The sequence below is a fragment of the Hippoglossus hippoglossus genome, chromosome 8 (genome assembly GCF_009819705.1).
Source record: "Hippoglossus hippoglossus isolate fHipHip1 chromosome 8, fHipHip1.pri, whole genome shotgun sequence".
Taxonomy (NCBI): Eukaryota; Metazoa; Chordata; class Actinopteri; order Pleuronectiformes; family Pleuronectidae; genus Hippoglossus; species Hippoglossus hippoglossus.
This window is the reverse complement of record NC_047158.1, coordinates 20,795,847-20,813,488: the sequence shown is the minus strand read 5'-3', so window position 1 is coordinate 20,813,488 and position 17,642 is coordinate 20,795,847. Positions and strand designations below refer to the sequence as shown.

The window sequence follows — 17,642 nt, the reverse complement described above, 5'->3', positions numbered from 1 at the left end:
GCTGCCACCGCTGAGTGAATCAACAGCAGAGGCTGGGATGCATTGAGGTAATTGCAGGAGTGACACAGGGTGTGATTACCTCGTAGGAGGAGGTTCAAGAAAGGAGTAAACAAAGAACGCTCACAGGAAACACTTTTATTTGATTGTGTGCCACATGAAAACAAAACTTTTTCCGGTATCGCTTCAAAAATAAATAACTTATTCTACAAGACATTTCTTTAAAAAAAAAAAAAAGGGGGGGGGGGTTAACAGAACGTACACAGTCGTAATCAAGTAATGAGTTTGGTGTCTCTCAAAGTTCTGCTGAGAAATCCTTCATACAAGAACATTAATAACATGAATTAACACACAGTTAATGAGTCTTCTTCTTATATAAAAGCTGCAGAGCAGACACACCCTCCTCCTCCTCCTCCTCCTCCTCCTCCTCCTGGTGAGACACACTCTGACATCAGCTACAGGACAAACCTGAAATATACACCTGGTTATAAATGTCATCATCATTATTATTAGCACGGTGCCACTTCTTCTCTGCTTTCATGACTCAGATGTAATTCAGGAGCCAAGTTCTGCATCCATCATGTGCTGCCTCGGTTTGAACGTCGCTGTGTGAGGATCCCTGCAGTGTTTAACTTCCCAGGGTGTCAGGAGGCAGAGAAGGAGGTGATGGGGAGGCAGAGCAGGGAGCAGTAGGACGGGTGCAGAGGCTGAACCTGACCTGGGAGCAGCTTGTACGACCTCCAGTCGGAGCTGCTTCCTGGTTTACAGCACAGAGACACGTCACACCTGCAGATACACAACATACAGCATCACTGCATGAATACCTTTAAGTATTTATTACTCTCTAAAGTTTAAAACATCAGTCTAGTTGTTTTTATATTGTTACTGGTTGAGTGAGTGGTCGTCAGTGATGCTGTGTCGTACCTGGTCACACTCTGGATGAACTTCTTCTCGTCCTGATCCAGACACACGGCGAAGGTCGAGCCATCGTCTCCACCGCTCACCTGCACCTTGTCCACCTTCACCTCTGATACCGAGATGTGCTGAACGAGGAGAGAGAGGAAGGGTTTTAAAAGGTTGGACGTGCACGAGACTGTGTTTTTTCTACCACATGTCAAACTCCATTCACCTGGTTGTGGCACTTCTTAGACTTGGAGCAGTGCCTCATCGTCAGCTGCAGAGTCTCTGTCCTTGAATCTGCACACACACGGTTTCTTTAGAATCACAATGTTTGCAAAAAACCAAAGAACAGAGCGAACGGGCCTCATGGTAATCACCGTCACAGAGGTGCTCGGGCTTCTTGGAGGCTTTCTGAAGATTAATGGATGTGCAGACAATCTCCGTGTCGATCCACTGGCTCCTGCCGCTAACAGCCACCTGTGACGTGAGGGCAGATGTGTGAGTTCCAGCTGTGCACTGTAATAAATGTCTTATTGTTTGAGTTGTAGGAACAATACCTTGTTGTAGGAGACGCTCAGAGTTAAAGGGACAGCCTGATGCTCCTCATCGATTCCAAACCTCTTGCTGGCGGATCCTACAAACACAATACACTACTCATTACACTGTGTGTGTGTGTGTGTGTGTGTGTGTGTGTGTGTGTGTGTGTGTGTGTGTGTGGTGTTGTGGTTGTCTGAGCATGTCTGTGAGACTGAGACTCACCCATGGCTTTAACAGCTCTGGCTCCAGCCGAGTGGCCGAGCTCCAGAGAATGAACAAACACCTCCCTTCTCCTCTCTCCTCCAGCCAGGGTGAGCTGCAGAGGAAGAGACAGGTGAGTCAGCACTGACTGATCGTCACACAGGTATTCACTAGAGTGTGTGTCTGTGTGTGTGTCTGTGTGTGTCTGTGTGTGTGCGTGTCCCACCTCCGCCTGGTAGAGCGGCACCAGAACCGGCTGGTCTGCATGTCTGCAGTAATAAAGCACCAGTTGGGTCAGCAGAGGAAGACGCTCCCCGCTGCCGCTTCCCTCTGAGACGTCGGCGTCTTTGCAGCCAGTCTGAGTCACACAGAGGAACATTACACTTAATACATTTTATCATAACATCGCATTCACCAGATCAATACAATCCATATCCCAGCAAAGTCCCACGTGCAGAAAGTGGAACATTTTCCATCGTGTTAGTTTCCGAGCCCAAACCGAGACAACCACAGTGACATCATCACGTTAGTCCAGTTCTCTTTACTTCCTGAATGTGTGAGCCGCACCTGACAGAGGACGTCAGAGGACAAGCTGAGCAGATTGAGGACGTTACGCTCGTACCACGGATCCATGGCGCCCAACATCTGGGCCACGTGGGTCGTACTGTAGTCCAACGTGACGTCACTAGACTCCTGTCAGAGGGAAGGAATAAAAAGGTGGTAACGACATTTCCTGTCACTGTCCTGCATCTTAATGAGGTTCAGACCGTCAACGATGGCTTAACTACGAGTTTTTGAATCATTTACTATAGATAAACCAATAATATGTATTTAATCTGTGAGTCTGGAAAAGTGCTGCAGAGCATTTGGAGCATTGTTAAAGTAAGTTATCAAAGATGATTTAATGCTTTACTAACCTATTATTAACGGTTTATTAACATTCAATTTATTCATGACATGACATTTAATTGGAGGTTTATATCTGAGCTATAAAAACATAATACATCCTTTATAATAGGAGCCTTCAGAAAGCTGTATCTTTCTTCCTTTTTTAGTTACATCACATATAAAGCTTGAATCAGTGGGGATGCGACAGTCGCTCAGTCTCACCACAGACACGGCAGCTTTGGTTGAACTTCCTGTCGGGCTTTCAGTCGGCGTGTTTCCTCCTGGGCTCCGCGAGCTTCTCCTTTTGGTGGGGACGAAGTAAAACTGCAGTTTGCACTTCTTGGTGAGTCTGGGACATTTGCGCTCTTTCTGCTGCAGGTCATTGTACGCCCTGGCCAGCCTGCCCGCCTCTCTGTCCCCCCCGAACACCACCACTCGGACCAGGGCGGGCACCTCTGCCCCGTCGCCCTCGTCACAGCTCAGGATCGGCCTCCTGCGGACACACACGTGCTTCTGGGGGGACAGAGGATCGGAGGTAGGGGTGGACGCCTGTCTGGACAGGCACCTGGAGAGTTTGAGCCGTGACCCGCTTCTTTGAACTTCTTTGGTGAAGTCACTACGATAACCCATGCTCTGGGCTCGCCGGCAAGAGCTGGGGCTGCGGGGGTTCTTGAAAAGCATGGAAATGCGCTCCACGCCTAACAGGGACCTGGACTTCTTTTTGGGTTTCTTCCTAGGTTTCGGTTGGCTGTCCTGTCCCTCCTCTGTGTCCTCGAGGCCCGTGTCCTCGCCGAAGTCACTCTCCACGCCGGATGAGGCGGACGGCACGGACGAGCTGGAGGAGAGGGAGCAGCCGGAAAACATGGAGTCCCTGGAGGACGAGGACGTGGTGGAGATGCGGTTGTTTGGAAAATCCTGGTCCACTTTGCTTCCATCCTCCTCTTCTTCCTCATCCACACTGGTGTCGTATTTATCCTCGTCCTCTATCTCTGCTTTCAGGAAACAGTCGGCCGTCGAATCCACATCCGACTCACTTGTGAGGATCTCGTTCAGAAAGTCTGCGTGAACGCAAACAAATGAGAGAAAAGAGGAGTTTTAAAGTTATAGATAAATCTCTGAAAACATGATGCAGACATGAAGACTTGTGTAAATTAATTACCAAAGTTGTCGTTCTCCCAAGTACACGTGTGACATTTGGGGAAGGGCAGCGCGAAAGTTTCGACAGAACCTAAAGAGAGGAAGTGATGCTTGAATTAAAGAAGAACCTTTCACTCAGTGCAACAGTCTGGATGTGAGATTCCTCTACAACCAGGATGTTTTAAATGTCTGTCTCACCAGTGTGTGTGCGGCCAGGAGCTGGAGCAGGAAGAGCGAGGCCTTCTCGGATCCTCTCCACGTTGTTCAGGAGCCTCTGCCTCGCTGAGCTGAGATCTGCTGCTGACGCTGCCATCTCCATGTTCTCCGTCACCTCCTCCAGGAGCTGCTCCAACTCCTCGGTCCGCTTCGTCTGGAGGAACAAGACGTTTGTTTCAGGATGGATTTAAATAAAACAAAGAAAATACAAAGTGTGGTGCCCGGTGTTGGTCAGTCACCTGCAGGGCGGCGTGAAGAGCCTGCAGATCGTACTTGGTGCCCAGAACCGCCTGGAAGCTGTGCTGGATGAGGGTGGTGATGACGTCCCTGTTGGAGGACTGGGTGCTGCTCAGCTGCTCGGAGACGAGCTGGACCTCCGGAGGGACGTCTTCATCTGGACTCACTAACAGTACCGTCCTAATGAAGACACGCGTTCACATACACAAGGAGAGCAATGAAACACAGGCCCACATCAAGTTAGAGTAAACTTATTGGATGTAGAAGCAATAAGGCATAAACTGTACGTGAAGATGGATGAATGGGAGATGAAACAAACTAAAAAGTTGTAGCTTCATTAGAGGACAGTGTGAGGAAGAGGAGCGGCGTCATCCATCTTCATTTAAGGTGCAATAAGGAGGTACAGAAATAACAGTGTTGATAACGGTGTTAATGACAGTCTGAGGTAACTCACATGGTTTTAGATCTGTGGATGTCGGAGGAAAGCCCCTGCTCCGCCCTCACCAGCCTCTGAAATGAAATACCTGCAGCAAAAATAAACACCACCTCCATAAGATCACAATGATGCACGGAGAAAAACACCACAGCACCGTCATACGTTCTTTAACACCATTATACCACAGATATAAATAGCTTCGGTTTCCGCTGGTCACATTTGCAACCATTTATTCATTGCGTTAAACTTTGGGAGATATTTTTAGCTATTTCAACAATTATTTTTAGCTTGCTATTCTATCTTTTAGTTTACAATTTTAACCATTTATCATTTAACCATTTACAATGTGACTTTTAGCAAATAGTTTCAACTGTTAATCTTTTAATCTGTTAGTTGCTTCAACCAGTAATATTACACATATTACATATTAACGAATGGGGAAATAAATTGATCTCAAGGTCCAGGAGGTTTTCTGTGATTCAAAGTCGTTCTTTGACTTCTAATATTGTTGGACGCATGTGGAAACACGCTGGACTACAAGTGTGGGAATCAAACCATGAAACAACTAAAACATTCCCATGTGTGAAATCAAGCCTTTTCTCTCTGGTTCACTCCAGAGGACGAGGAGTCACCTGGGGCTCTGAGCTCCTGCTGCACGACGCTCAGCAGCCGTTTACTGGCGGAGCTGCACGGCTCCGGCCAGGACAGAAAGCTGTGGAACAGCAGGTAGGCCTCCCACACCACGTCACAGTCCGGAGCCACGTACGGAGCCTGGAGAGGACACAGAGGTTAACGAAGCTCTAGAATAAAAGAAACATGTTATACCCCGATGGTCTCTGCTTGGTTATAAACCACCCCCCACTCACTTTGAGGAGGGTTGAAGAGAACAAGAGCGAGAGGGGAACCACCAGCTCATACTGACACCGCTCCAGCACCTGAAAAACAGAGGAACACCCTGAGATCTTTCCTCACGTCGCACCGAGACTTCTGTAAAAATAAAGTAGATGTTGTTTGTTTTCACCTCTTTTGTTTTCCCGAGTATGTTCTGCAGAAGGATGAGGAAGTTGTGGGGATCTCTCTTCACAAGTTCCTCCAAACACCAGCGGTTCATGCACAGCCCGGCTACAGGCAAACACAGCAAAACAACAACAGAGGTTTTATTTCTCCTTTTAGGTTTCATTCCGATGAACGATTTACAAAAATACATTTTTAACAAAGACAGGAAAAATGATTACACCACTTTACCTTATTGCCAAAGCTCTAAATTAAGGTGTAGTGGAGTATTAGTAAGTGAAGTAATGATACTCCTCCATTCTGTCTCTCACTCTTTCTGACTTTCGCTTCCCATTTCACTCTGAATGAAGGACAACATGTTCCCTTATCTTTTTGTTAATATTCCAACAGACATTTACAACTGTTTGCTCTCACATACACGTGTATGTTGAGATCTGAGGACCCAGGTTACGTTAGTTTGTGTCATTCGATGTTCTGCGTTGTTTCTGCATCATGTGAGCATCACAAGCAGGTATTATGGGATGGCGTCTTACCGTTCCAGAGCTGCTTGTCCGGCGTGTCGACACCCAGGTCGCAGAGGCAGCGCTCCAGGACGTGCTGGATCCGATCCTCCGTGCACGATCTGTGCTCCATCTTCTGCTGCGGCGTTCCACACACAAACACAGAAGATCAACCAACGGGAAGTCCCAGAATAAAAACAAGAATAAGACCCCTGTGCTCCGGGAAACCAATATACATTAAGTCTCTGCGAGAGTTGCTTCCTGTTACTGCCGCTGCCAACACTTTAGAATAGTCGTTGTTCCTGTGCAGAGACGAACACTATTCAGAGTCACACACACACACACACACACACACACACACACACACACACACACACTAACGTCCCCAGTAAAGACGTCAGGGCACAATGTGCAGCCTACCACTTCCCCTCAGGACCAGTGAGTCATCGGCGTGTGTCAGAGGAGCGGAGGTGAGCGGGTCCCGAAACACCACAACTTCTACTTTTTCATTCTTAAAAACAGCTGCTCACACCACATTTCGTAAATGATTCAGAGCCGAGATGGAAATGAATCTTACACAAGGACAACTTCCTATTCGATGCGTCCAAGTTGCCATAGCAAGTAAAGGAAGGTCACGTGTACTGAGAGTGTCCAAAGAGACAGAGTTCACCTGAATACAACCAGATTAAATGTGACAGATATAAAGGAAAGAGAGAGAATTCATGGAAAGAGCCCAGAACGGATCATGTGACTCCTGTGGTTGGAGCGACTGCGTATTCGGTGACAAACAACTCGAACCACAGTGACCACACAAATAAATACACAGTTTGGGAAAACAATGGAATTCCACTGGTGCTTAAATGTTAGCAGGTTTTAAATGGCCGAGTTTCCTCCCGTGCCTGCTGCGGTGAATCAAAATCAATCAAATCAGACAGGACCGTGACATTTCTCATGGCGAAGACAAACGTTTCCCCCGGAGAGTCTCCAGGATGTCGGTGCTCATGTGTACGGAAGCTGCAGTTGTGACCAGCTGGAGTCGAGACGTATCGCTGCCAGTGGGATTGAACTGGTTCACCTGTGCCCGTCCAAACAGGAAAGGAGCTTCCGGGAAGTAAGAAATGAATGAATGCTCTCAAAGATCCTGTAGTGGATTTTCTTTAGACAAGACCTGAGGAGAAACTGCATCTGTAAGAGTCACAGATTCAACGAGAGAGCCAGAGCTGCCTCAGTCTCATCAGATCAACTCAATATAAAATAAATTAATAAATGTTAAAACCTTTAATCCATATTTAACAGGTTAATCCAACACTGGATCCATTAGCTAACGACACAACGTAGCACCGAATCCCCACATCATCTTCTCTCCTCTGTTATGAACAACTTTCTTAATCTAACTTTTCTCACTGTTCATTTTTAGATATTTAACCATTTATCTGTTACTTTCAAACACTTCATCCATTCGCTAACTATCCAGTACATTGATTTTCAGCTGCTTCACATTTTAACCAGTACTTACGACTTCATTCAATTCACTTAATTTACTCTAATTCCTCTGCTCGCTCGCTACGTATAGATTTCATTCACCCTCTCCCCTGTATATTATTATTATTATGATTATTATTATCCATCCATTGTCTTCTGCTTATCAGCTCGGGTCGTGGAGGAAAAACCTGCCATGCCACACACACACACACACATACACACACACACACACACACACACATACACACACATGTCAAACCGTGAGGAGGGACACACAACTCTGTGCAGAACCTGACACATCCCACTCCTGCACACCAGCCCAGTGATTGTCCACTGAGGAAGCAGGTGTTTTTTCCATTGTATACAGTCAATGCGACATTGTCCGGCTCTGCCATACAAACCTGAGTGTTACCACCTCCATGTAAAAAACATCCTGATAACCCCCCCCCCCCCCCCCCCCCCCCCCGAGGCTTAATTTAAACACAGGAGCATTTCAATGCAGATGCTGCTGTAGTCGTGATGCTCGAGGAGGAAAAGAGGATGTGAAGCTTCCCAAAAGACAAACGGGGTTGTAATCAGTAACTTTCAATAAATCCAAACTACCTTTTCAACGCTTCCATAACCAGTTCAATACTTTAGCAAACATCTGTAACTCTGTGTAATCCTGCGTGCAGCGACTTTACACAGATGTTGCTAGAAGGGGAACAGGAAATGTGCAAAGCTTGAAAAACGTTTTTGCAGTTAGGTCTGATGAGAGTTGTGCAACAGAGGCTTCGTCTTATAAGAGATGGTGCAGTGATAAGAAATGATATCTTCATGCTGTGGCCAGCTGATGACATGTGATACAGACACACTGGACATATTCTGCAGATGTGTTGAAACATCAAGAAAGAAATAAAGAATTACTTAGCAGATAGACAGAGAGAGAGAGAGAGAGAGACAGAGAGAGAGAGAGAGGGACTCGTCTCTTACCTTGAACTGCAGTTATCAGTGTCCTACATCATCTCCGATCGACCACATGTGACCGAGTGGAGGGAAACGACGCAGAGAAAACATCCTCCTCTGTTGGTGCTCGTCTGAAGTAGATCCTCCGACTGCACAGCCCGGAGAGCGTGTGCTGCAAAACAGGAACTGAACCAGTGTTTATGCTGAGCTGGTTCACCACCACCACTCTGCCAATGACCAGTACTGACCCAAGAACAGCTCCAGAACACCACACACCCTCATAAAGAATAAGAGACATCAAACTTTATATGATGATCGACTTGAATTTAATGTAAATGTATAAAATCATGTTGTAAGTTTCAGTTGTAAAGTGAAAATAGGTCGCCCATCTGCACCATGGCCTATTAGTTTCAATTGATTTTAAAATAAAGAAATAAAGAAAATACAGAACTAAAACATACAAATACAATTATCACACTTTACAAGTTTGCACCTTTTACTATTGTTTGCACATGTGAAGTGTTAATATTGTGCAGTGTGAATATTTGCATTGTGTATTTATCAGATTCCACCGAACAACATGTGTCTTTGTGAAAAAGACATAAACACACATAACAAAAACTCCAATTTGCAAATGCAGCAAAAATGTATATTAATTGCTGAGAAATAAATAAAAGTACTGACATGAGAGAGGAGGTGGAGTCGTGTGAGGCAGACGTGATGTGTCACAGGGAATTTAACAACAACCTGATGAGTCAAATCATCTCACGATTATATATCCGGTGCTTGGACGTTCCCATTATACATTTATATATATATACATCACCACTGTTTCACACTCTTAAGAGTTTTTACAGAAACTGTTGAATCTGTAGTGAATGTAAAGTGGAATAAATACAAACTGTAAAATGAGAAACAATATGAAATATATACATGAAATTGGGTGATCAACACTGATTTCACAGATTTCTATTCAAACACAATTGAAGGGATAAGGTTTTTAATATGAGTTTGTGAAAGGCAAATAAAAACGTTTTTGTAACATATTATAAATGTAATATAAAACATACATTTACATATACACTTGTAAAAGCTGCAGAAATGTGCATTAAATGCATGGCAAAAACATGGCAAAAAGATTATAAAAGCTCACATGTAAGGAAGACGTCATGTATCTTGGAACATCTCCTTGAAGTTTATAATAATATCAGATGATTTCCTGTATGAACACATGAGCGGATCATCAATCTGTGGATCTGTAGTGATTACACAACCAAAACACGTCCAGTTGTTTAGGAGATAAATGTGCATCTCTAGCACTTCTTCAGATCACAGGATGGAATTAGCAGGACACAGGTTATCTTGGCTTGTAGTTGAACCTTCCTACCAGGAGATGTCCCTGCTCCCTCGTCCCTGCGCAGAGACTCGCCACCAGGCTCCTCTCCTCCGGATGAGTGGAACCCCCTTTTTCTGCGGATCAACAGGGAGGGAATGGGACAGACAGAGATAGAGGTGGGCAGAGGTGTGACTGAGACGGAGGCAGAGGAGGACTCGGAGCCAGCTGGGCATCTGCCACATCTTATTTTTATTTAGAATCAGCTCAAAGGAGAGAGGGGGGGGGGACACCCGCAGGAGTTTCTCGTGCGTAAAACGGCATCAGTTGTTGCTCCACATTCTCAGTAGTTGCGCTTCACTTTCAGACTGAGGAGTTTATTCGGAGGTAGAGTCCTGGGTGGAGTTTTCTTTGCCTCGTAAGATTATTTTACGCACATTTTATCGTTTCACGCTTCGTGTCCAAGTTTCTCTGCGCATCCCTGAGTACTTGCACTGACTTTGTCCTGTGTTATTAATGTTGTCTCCCTTGCATTGCAGCGCATGAGTCCCTGCGGCGCACGGATTACAATGCAGATGCTCCTGGAGGTCTGGCTCACCTTGGTGTCAGTGTCTGCGCTGACCAGAGGCGTCTTCGCAGGATACGGGCTGAGCATGTTCGCGGCGCAGTCCTCTCCTCCGGACCCGTGCTACGATGAGAACGGGAACCCGAGGAGGTGCATCCCCGACTTCGTCAACTCCGCTTTCGGGAAGGACGTGCGCGTGTCCAGCACCTGCGGCAGCCCGGCCGCCAGGTACTGCGTGGTGGCCGAGAAGGAAGAGGAGAGGTCCAGGGACTGTCACACCTGCGACGCCGGGGACCCCAAGAAGTCCCATCCGCCCGCGTACCTGACGGACCTGAACAACCCGCACAACCTCACGTGCTGGCAGTCGGAGAACTACATGCAGTTCCCGCAGAACGTCACCCTCACCTTGTCCCTGGGGAAGAAGTTCGAGGTCACCTATGTGAGCCTGCAGTTCTGCTCACCCAGACCCGAGTCCATGGCCATCTACAAGTCCATGGACTACGGCAAGTCCTGGGTGCCCTTCCAGTATTACTCCACGCAGTGCAAGAAGATGTACAACAGGCAGAACAAGGCGACCATCACCAAGCAGAACGAGCAGGAGGCCATCTGCACCGACTCCCACACCGACATGCACCCTCTGACCGGCGGGCTCATCGCCTTCAGCACCCTGGACGGGAGACCGTCCGCGCACGACTTCGACAACTCCCCGGTGCTGCAGGACTGGGTGACAGCCACCGACATCAAGGTGATCTTCAGCCGGCTCCACACCTTCGGGGACGAGAACGAGGACGACTCGGAGCTGGCCCGCGACTCCTACTTTTACGCGGTGTCGGACCTGCAGGTCGGGGGACGGTGCAAGTGCAACGGGCACGCGTCGAAGTGCGTGAAGGACCGAGAAGGGAATCTGGTGTGCGAGTGCAAGCACAACACGGCGGGACCGGAGTGCGACAGGTGCAAACCTTTCCACTACGACCGACCGTGGCAGCGCGCAACGGCCCGAGAAGCCAACGAGTGCATCGGTGAGTCTCTCTGCGTGTTGTCCTCACTTCACTGTGGAGCTGCTGCAGCGTTTCAAACTAATCTGCACTAAATTAAATCAGCACATTCATGTGATAGATGTTGTTAGAAATCAGCCACTTTCATTTCCACTTGGCGCAGCTTTTACGCACAGACATTACGCACTGGCCCAGTTGTTTATTCGTTAATGGGAGTTTTATATTTACAATTTCTTCTTGCTGGGAATGAAATACAGAAACATCTCGAGTCTGAAATGATAATGATCCTAAATTAGCTTTTTTTAAAACTGTATTTAGACGCAGAGTTGAATGAATTTGTGGTCAAATAATTAAATGAAGAGAGAGGAGGCCTCGATTTGAAACCACACAAGTGGTTACTGCAAAATACTAATAATAACATATTAAAACGTTAATCAAATTAAATTAACTGTTTGATGTTTTAACGAAATTATTACACACATCTCATTGGTGGTAGCATCAACTTCAAGTAAAGGAGAAGGTGGCAGATATTTACATAAACTGGTTGTAAATGTAGACAAATGTGATGTAATTTAGATCCAAATAAACTGCAAGTCGTTTAAATAAATGTATATATATATTAAACATAAATTAATATGATATTTATCAATATAAGGGCAGGCTTTTTACAGAAACGTACACTTCACATGACTTATAATAGACATTGTCCAAATGTTTCCCTCATGTCGAGATGAAACACTGGATTTCAAGTGTCTTCTGTCAAGTCCCAGAAGCTGCATTTCTCTCTTTTATTCATTAGCTCCAGTTTCTTTGTGTGCATTTTGTTGAACCTTTGATTTTTATCAACATCCACAAAAAAAAAAATTCCTGAGCAGAGAAAGAAAGGAGAGGAAGTCATTTGGACCAAACAAAGTGCGCCTGTCCCGCTGCGTAATTGCGTTTTGACCCGTGTTTCCGACTGTAGTCGCGCTTTAGTGGGAAGGAAACATTGCAGCTGCAGAGATAGACTGCAGGGGCGTGTTGTGTTTCCATAAGCAGGTGCTATTACAGATTGGACGGGCGATTAGGGCGGTTTTATTGACATTTCTGGCACGTCGAGTATAAACTGCCACTTCGGAGCCAGTAAACTATTCAGGGAGGAGGACAAAGAGCGAGGTCATTTGAAGCCAGATCTGAGTTTTGTATTGTAGCACCGGCAGCACCAGCAGCAGCAGCAGGAGTATGAGAGGGTGTATTTGCTGTGATGCCTATTTTCAACAGAGCTGGGGTGGGGGGGGTGGGGGTGGGGGGGGGGCTTATATCAACAGCTCAAGCCCCCTGAGCCGCGCTGAAGCAAACCTGGAAAAGTAACAAGTTCCAACACTGCCATGGTTTGCTCAACCACACGGAACAAGTGAACAAGTTGTTCCCCTTGGCCTCCGCCTTTCGCCTCAGCAAAGCCAACATGCGAGTGTATTTTACTAAAACAAAAGCTTGTCACTTGTGGCATCCATCGCGCTGTCAGCAGGAGACTCCCCCCCCCCCCCCCCCCCCCCCCCCCCCCGCCCCAGCCCCAGCCCCAGCCCCCCTTTCACCATCTCGCTTCTTGTGTGTGAGCGGTGTCATCACATAAAACCACAGAAAAGCCAGACTGGGCCTGTTGTCCAAAGAGGAGATAATGAGGGTGGTCTGACACCTTAGCATGAAAGAGGACGACCCCGGGGGGGGGGAGGGGTTGTTTCCATTGAGTCTGTGTGGCCCCGGCGGAGGGGATGGTGCTGATGATCCGTCTGGACGTCTCCTCCCTGCAGTCAGGCCACGAGGATGCGGAGAGAAGAATGAGACAGGGAGGTGTGGTTCTGGGAGAGTAGCTGGTTTCACTCACTGGCGGCAGGCATCAAGCAAGTAGAAGACAAAGTCAGTTTCCCATGACTTTACATGCAGGGTTGCCATCATCTTGTCAAAAGGCATTTGTGTTGGCAGCGGCGGCGACAGCTCCCACATTCCTATCGAGTGGAGCTGCATGACTTACAAATACATCCAGGGGAGCAGAGCAGGACCAGGCCGGGCCGGGCCGGGTCAGATGGGTGGCCAGAGGTCCCCCCCTGCAATCTGATTGTCCTCCTACCCAGTTGGCTTGTTAGACGGGGACGTTCCAGGTGCAGGCCCAGTTCACACGCCTGCCTGAAAATGGAGATAAAGTGCAAAGTGCAAAATGAGACGAAAAACAATCTTAAAGAGACACAAAGTTAAATCACGTCCGTTTAGAGTCTTGAGCCGTTTTCAGACATGAACTCCGGAGAAAGTCCGCAACGCAGCAGGAGGTTCTGTGGTCAGAGATGATCCCGACAGAACAGGGATCTTTGAGGTGAGGCGGGGGGGGAGGGAGCAGACTCGGACATTTGCGTTCTCACGTACAGGAGATTATCTGGAGTCAGTGCAGGTCTGTTTGTGTCTCTCTTTCTTTAGTGTGTTGCTCTTTTATAGAAAGTTTGAGCTTCCTTTCACACGTCTGTGTCCAGATGCGTCTACTGTCTCTTGCACTATTTGGACATTATTTATTTGACTATTGCCAAGAACTTTAAAATGTGATTCTTCACACATTTCAAATCCTGTTACAAGAAACAGATTCCCAGTCTGCCTCCACATTCACACGTGTCTAAAACACACAACGAACAACTTTTAATTCATTTATTCACGATGATGTTTGACCACGACCTATAATCATTTATACAAAGGAATGAAGGGGGTTGCAACACACACACACACACACACACACACACGTCAGGCTCTCCTGTCCCGGGCAGCTGCTTCATATTCTCTCCATGTTCAGCGTAGCACTGACCCCTGACAGTCAAGCCCCCCGCTCCTCTCCGGCCTGACTGATGGGCTGTGAAGGGAACTGTGGGAAACCTCTGCTTGCCAAGTGGGTTTTGAGGCGAGCTGAAAAAAGGTAGCCCCAGTCGCTCATACGTGTAATTTTGCACTTGTCCAATTTCCACGTTGTTTTCGTTGTCCCCGTGCCACGGAGCTGGGTTTTGTAACGTCTGAGAGTCGGCTGGGGGTCCGATCAGACGGGGTTTCCTTCCACTTGAGATGAGCATTCAGAGCACACGTTCATGCAGAGCAACCTCCACACGTGTTCTTCTTTTCTGGCTTCAGGCATGAACTCCTAAAGAGACACTTGGGGGGGGGACTAAGTGAATTGTGGGTGATTCCTTGAGCAACTCTGCGATCTTTCCTCGTTTCCTCCGGTTGGGAATCACTCGCGTAGACGCATCGAATCGGTCAAGACAACTGCCTTTTAGTAAACATCTTGTTTTCTGTCTGAGCTGCACGACAGCAGACCGGAGATAAAACCTGAATCTGCAGGAGGCTCTTAAATCTACAAGGTCACAACATTTACACCGTTTGGTTTTACGATTCAGACACAAAGATTTAAAATCCCAAGACGCCTTTAGGGAGGCGCACTGCGAACACACAGACCGGTCTGTGTCCGTGTGTCTGAGCGGGACCACTGACACCACCACTGACACCGTCTCTGCTGCCGATGACCCCTTGCTGCCAGCCTCCCCGGGTTGCCAGGTTGGGCCGGGCCTGCTCACCATCTGGGTCTCATTTCAGCTCCACAGCAGCGGCCCATGAAAAAGCATGATGTCATAGATTTTCTTGTTTTAGAAGTTTTACTGAGTTTCACTGTCTCACTTATGTCTATACATATTTATATATATATATATACAGACCACTTTCACATTTCCTTGACGGGTATAGTGGTCTCAGGCATTTGGGCCGTATAGTGTGTATACAAAGAATATATAGTTTATATTCAATGAATGTATATTGTATAATGAACTCACGCTGCATTAGCAAAGTTAAGGATCCTAACCCATATTCATGACGTGATAAAGTTATTATAAAGATGAAACAAGTGATTTTGCATCAACCCTTTGACCATTTTCAAATTATGAATATAAAAAAACACCAGAAATATTGCGAAAACATTTTTATGCAGCGCTGAAATTGAAAAGTTGGCGTATGGAGGACGTCTCTATGTCATAAGATAAAACTTCATTGATTCCACGCTGGGGAACTTCATGACATTTATATGCATTTGAAATCGTTAACACCCTCTAATTAAACGCGTCGCAAAAGTGTGAGAGCTGCAACTCGAGTCGTAGACAAACCAAGATAACTGTTGGAAAGTTGCTTCAGCAGAAATGTACGAATGAGGTTCCACTTTAATAAGAGAACCTCGGTTCACGTGACAGAACCTGAAGAACATCACAGTCTTCCTCAGCTACACAGGTTCTGACATTTGACGTCACTCTGGTGGGCAAAGAGATCTTCAGCGTCAACATGCAGTAGTAAGAATGAGAAGCAGACTCTGGTCATGCAGGAAAAAAACAATGAAAACAAACAAATGTGATTGTGAGCGTCTTGCTCTTGTTGTGGTTTGTTTGTTTGGTTTCACATTAGTCGACTCATTCTCCCTCAGGTCCGACAGCAAACTAATAACAAACAGTCGTCAGATGTGTTCAAAGGATCCAAATAGGACCAGGGGACTGAACATGAAATGGAAATCATACTTTAAGAATAGTGTGTAAAAAGGTTGCGATACCAGGGTGGGAATGTGGAGTAATAGGAACCAGGTGTGATGCAGGTGAGGAAACATTCAGGGTTTTTCAGACCCCCTTGGAAAACCCACCAGGAGCAGAGAACCAGTTAGATGGACGGACGAGTCTCAGTCATCTAGAACGTATCACGGCTCGAGGACGGCTCGGGGGTCACGGGGGAGGAAATTCAAATAGTCGTTCAAGAAAAAGCCAAATCGGTTTCAATCAGCAAAAAAATATCAAAGATGAAGCAGACCCACATGTGTTTTTCTTCCAAACACGAGAAGAGGATGTAACTTTGTTAACACAGCTTTGGCGTGTCAGCGTCCTCTGGAGACAAGCTGAGCTAAACCTGCCACAGAAAGCTGGGGATGGACTTTGTGGAAACTGTGACGGGGGACAATCGTCCATGTTTACAAGGACGAACTGAAATGTGTTAGATGGACGTCTCCACTTCCTCCCACTCTTCAGAAATGAAGCCAAAACATCCCAGATACAAACGCATCCAGCCACTAGGGGGCGATCGAGACACCTCGGCTGCCCTTTTGTGGAGTTGTCATGTCGACCATCTTTAAATTCGGTCTACGTACTGAATTGGTTCATCTCATTCCATCACTGACTTAATAGATGAGCAAAGAATCTGAGGGTGCAGCTCACGTTTAAACCATAAAAAACGAAATGGAACAACAAATCTTTCCATCTGCTCTCAGGCTACTAAACCCAGACAGTCGTCATTTTAAATGACATCTTTTATGACTGATAACACATGTTATTATTTGACCTCCTTCATCTTTATCTTGATGTCCTTCACCGACCTCTGTTGGTTTGCTGACCTGCGCTTTGTGACTCGTATCATATCGGATGTAGTTTGTGTGATCGTGAATTGTCTGAATCTGAATTTCACACAACTCAAATCAGAAAATGTCATATTAAAGAAAAACGGTGAATCCTCTACCCACTATTTATCGACCAATAATATTACGGGACAATTAATTAGGACACATTTAGCTTTTTGGCAACAATGGTGATTTAAAAAAATTGGTTGAGATGTAAAGATGTAGAAAGATATCCAGGGGAATGTTATCCAGAGTAATCTGCTTCTGTGTGTTGGCCCCACAAGCTGCCACATCCAGACACAGGCTGGTTGTCCTCTGCATGTCACTGTGCCCCCCCCCGTGACCCCGTGTGCACAATAAATCATCATTTATCGCCGACTTCTTAGGTTTTCATGATAAAAATCTAAAAGATAGGAAAAACAAGCCCTTCAGCAAAATGAAAAACTCCACAACCCCCCCCCCCCCCCCCCCCCCACTTTGTCATCTACCCCTTTCAGTAGTAATTATTTTCGTACCCTATGGGATAAAAAGGAGATGCAATATTTGCAATTAATGTGCTAAGGCGTGTACAGTGTATATGATTGTGCCGTAGAACTATAACCTACATTTCTGTGATTAAGAGTATTCTCCGTGTTGGGTCACACGCCGACAGTGATCACAGGATATGCAGCGTGTCCACAAACATCCTTTTAACTCGCTCACGATTCCACAGCAACACTTTTCAAACTGGACTTCACAGCTGAAGTGACTCTGGTGAGAGTTTCTCTGTGGACGATCAGACCGTAAAAAACAAAAGACGTGTAGAAAAACATCCATCGCTCTGCTACAATC

At 46.4% G+C, this 17,642-nt stretch overlaps 2 protein-coding genes across 5 annotated transcripts in view; one reads left to right on the top strand and one right to left on the bottom strand.

Moving 5' to 3' along the window:
- Positions 1-160: 160 nt before the first annotated feature.
- LOC117766652 (phosphoinositide 3-kinase regulatory subunit 5-like) lies at positions 161-8,648 on the bottom strand. 2 transcript variants are annotated; one of them, XM_034593909.1, is made up of 18 exons: positions 8,518-8,648; positions 6,097-6,202; positions 5,571-5,671; positions 5,416-5,484; positions 5,182-5,320; positions 4,568-4,637; positions 4,116-4,293; positions 3,859-4,030; positions 3,683-3,751; positions 2,746-3,581; positions 2,203-2,328; positions 1,862-1,993; positions 1,657-1,750; positions 1,455-1,531; positions 1,275-1,374; positions 1,127-1,194; positions 922-1,040; positions 161-783 (listed from the first exon to the last, which is right to left on the bottom strand). In XM_034593909.1, the coding sequence occupies exons 2-18, from the start codon at positions 6,194-6,196 to the stop codon at positions 642-644; spliced, it is 2,592 nt and encodes an 863-aa protein (XP_034449800.1). In that variant the 5' UTR covers positions 6,197-6,202; positions 8,518-8,648; the 3' UTR covers positions 161-641. The 2 variants fall into 2 exon arrangements, with proteins under 2 accessions (XP_034449800.1, XP_034449801.1); XM_034593910.1 differs by lacking the exon at positions 8,518-8,648 and adding an exon at positions 8,149-8,264.
- A 1,314-nt stretch (positions 8,649-9,962) lies between these two features.
- Positions 9,963-17,642, top strand: part of ntn1b (netrin 1b) — a 37,500-nt gene continuing 29,820 nt past the window's right edge. For 2 of the 3 annotated variants that reach the window (XM_034593618.1, XM_034593616.1), the window contains exons 1-2: positions 9,964-10,241; positions 10,363-11,407. In XM_034593618.1, coding sequence (XP_034449509.1) covers positions 10,366-11,407 — 1,042 coding nt within the window. In that variant the 5' untranslated portion in view covers positions 9,964-10,241; positions 10,363-10,365. Of the gene's footprint in view, positions 10,242-10,362; positions 11,408-17,642 lie in introns of all 3 variants that reach the window. The other variant, XM_034593617.1, reaches the window with a different exon arrangement.